A 2,500-nucleotide genomic window follows, 5' to 3' on the forward strand; every position below is an offset into this window, starting at 1 on the left:
AGTTGAGGAAGTGGGCCAGACTCGGGTCAGCAGCTATTTTCCTTGTTTTCCTCACCTGATAGAGAATCTGAAACAGCCTCGAAGCTGCTCTACTAAAAACTCCCAGACCTGGTTTCACCTCCTCTGGAGGTCGTCTCTCCGCCGTCATCCGTGGTATAATCCCACAGAGGTGTATTTAGCTGCTTCATTTTCACAGCTGCATATTGTTTTGTAATTATGTACCACATATCCAAATTAGTGTGCGACGAAAAAGACTTTCACTCACCTGAGACATCCGTAATTATTTGATGATGTGAATGTGGTGTTATGGATGTAACAGAAAATTCAAACCGGTGAACAGAGGATAACGTTCGGCAACTCCGAAGCAGACGGGACGAACGGCTGTCGAGATATTCGAAGGACGAACAAAGAAATAATACAGACGGAGGTTTCTTACGTTAAACAACCCCGTGATGTTTTTGCAAATCATGTAAAAGCCCATAATTTAACAGAGCAGCTGAAATCCTACATCAGGCAAGAATGGGACAACATTTCACTTTCAAAACTCCAACAACTGGTCTCCTAAGTTACCTTTTATTATTTTTATTTTTTACAGTGTTGTGGAAACAACACAATTTCTCAGTTTCAACAATGGACATGTTCCCTTTTGGTCTATTTTTAATTAAATATTGGTTCACATGATTTTTAAATCATCACATGCTGGTTTTTTTGTTTTTTTCACATTTTACATATCGTCACAACTTTTTATGAAACAGGGTCGTACATCGAATAGATACGGAAACCTGCTGCTATAAACTGAAGACTGTTTCACCCTTAACTTCCTGTTTTAAAAATAACTTCCCATTACAGAAGTGATAACGTCACTTTACTGACCCCTACAGGTAGAGCGTGACCTTTTATCATCTGAACTTGTGTTGATCAGAGGAGGACAGATGTGTTGATGCTTTGACGGACCGAGCGAATTGAATCTCTGCGTTTTGTCTCAGAAACCCACCGGGTCGGTCGGATGGACGACAGCACCTGGTTGCTAGGCAACATCAATCAGACGGGCTACTTCCGCGTGAACTACGACCTCTCGAACTGGAAACTGCTAATTCAGCAGCTCCACAGCAACCCGCAGGTAAAGCCGTCCGTCCGTCTCTTTTTCTCGTTTTATTCCCTCTCGTTTTTCACTTCCCGTTCGTCTCGTTTGTCTCAGATCATCTCCGTCGGAAACAGGGCGGGGCTTATCGACGACACCTTCAACCTGGCCAGGTGAGTGTCCTCTGCAGCTCGACGATCGCTGGCGGGTTGATTCATTAAAACGGAGGAAAGAGGCCGAGTGCAGCCGGGCCGATTGATTGTTTGATGGCGTCAGCTGAATGTTCGGGAGGTTTATAGAGTATCTGAGTTCAGTTAAGACCTCCACCTCCCACATCCATGAATTTTGAGCCCGAAGCCTCCCGTCCTCTAGAGCTGTCGGCGTCCATTAAAACAACTTTTCAAAATGTACTCGGAAAAAAAAAATGCTTATTCAGCTGTTTGCATCGGCGGCAAAAGTATTTCAAATGAACCGGAGCAGCAGGCTAACATCGTTGTAGTTCGGCCCTGAAGCTATGTGTGACTTTTATTTTGAAATTCCCGAACCACCTTCTTGTTTTTGTTTCTACTTCTTTAGAGAGTAGAATCAAATCCTCTGATCAGTTATAAGTGTAAAAGTACAGAAGTATTACCACTAAAATGTACTTTTTCTACCCAACACGTCTCCTGTGACGGATGTTTTACGATGTTCGACATCGTTTTTTGAGCGGTGCTTTTATATTTAGCGGCGCTGGACATGCTGCTGGTGTGTTTCTGAACGTGGTCGAAGCCGAGGCCAGAAAATGTCCCCTATAGACGGTTTTGACAAGAAGTCCTATCGGAGTCGTCCTCGCTCCGGCACTCAGAGCGCCGTGAAGAGAAACTCGCAAACAAGAAGTCGGTGATGAACGTGAGATCGGCCGCCTCAGAGAGAGAGAGAGGAGGCGGCGGCCGAGCGAGTCGTTCCTCATCCTGATGTTTGCAGCCTGAAGCCTTTTGAGCTCTGTAACCAAAATCTAGTGTGACACCGGCCCTATAACTCAATATACCCCCCCCCCCCAACCCCACCACCACCACCACCACCACCTCTCTCAGCCATCTGTCCTCTGTCATGTTGAATGAGCTGCTGCCAGATACAACAGTGCTGTGTGTGTGTGTGTGTGTGTGTGTGTGTGTGTGTGTGTGTGTGTGTGTGTGTGTGTGTGTGTGTGTGTGTGTGTGTGTGTGTGTGTGTGTGTGTGTGTGTGTGTGTGTGAGGTTTCCGTCTGCACGAAAGAAAGGAGTACGGTCTTACTTTTGACATGCATCCGTCGCCATGGTAACGCCACCACAACCACGTCACAAGAAAGGAAGTTGTCAGACCCAAGTTCACTGCGTTTAATATACGGAAGGTCGATCAAGAAGTTTGGTGTCTGCTCCTGTTGCGCGTGAACTGTGCGAA

The 2,500-nt window shown here is 45.9% G+C and overlaps 1 protein-coding gene across 1 annotated transcript in view; it reads left to right on the plus strand.

The window, feature by feature from the left end:
• The window catches only part of LOC138633150 (thyrotropin-releasing hormone-degrading ectoenzyme-like), a 107,959-nt gene that overhangs the window by 83,035 nt on the left and 22,424 nt on the right, over positions 1–2,500 (plus strand). Inside the window, exons 12-13 of the mRNA XM_069719226.1 lie at positions 987–1,120; positions 1,199–1,254. Of these exons, the coding sequence (XP_069575327.1) occupies positions 987–1,120; positions 1,199–1,254 (190 nt within the window). The remainder of the gene's footprint in view (positions 1–986; positions 1,121–1,198; positions 1,255–2,500) is intronic.

This window comes from Brachyistius frenatus, unplaced genomic scaffold (assembly GCF_029030835.1).
Source record: "Brachyistius frenatus isolate BFR_SWC_R1_liver_20210118 unplaced genomic scaffold, ASM2903083v1 Contig_210, whole genome shotgun sequence".
NCBI lineage: Eukaryota > Metazoa > Chordata > Actinopteri > Embiotocidae > Brachyistius > Brachyistius frenatus.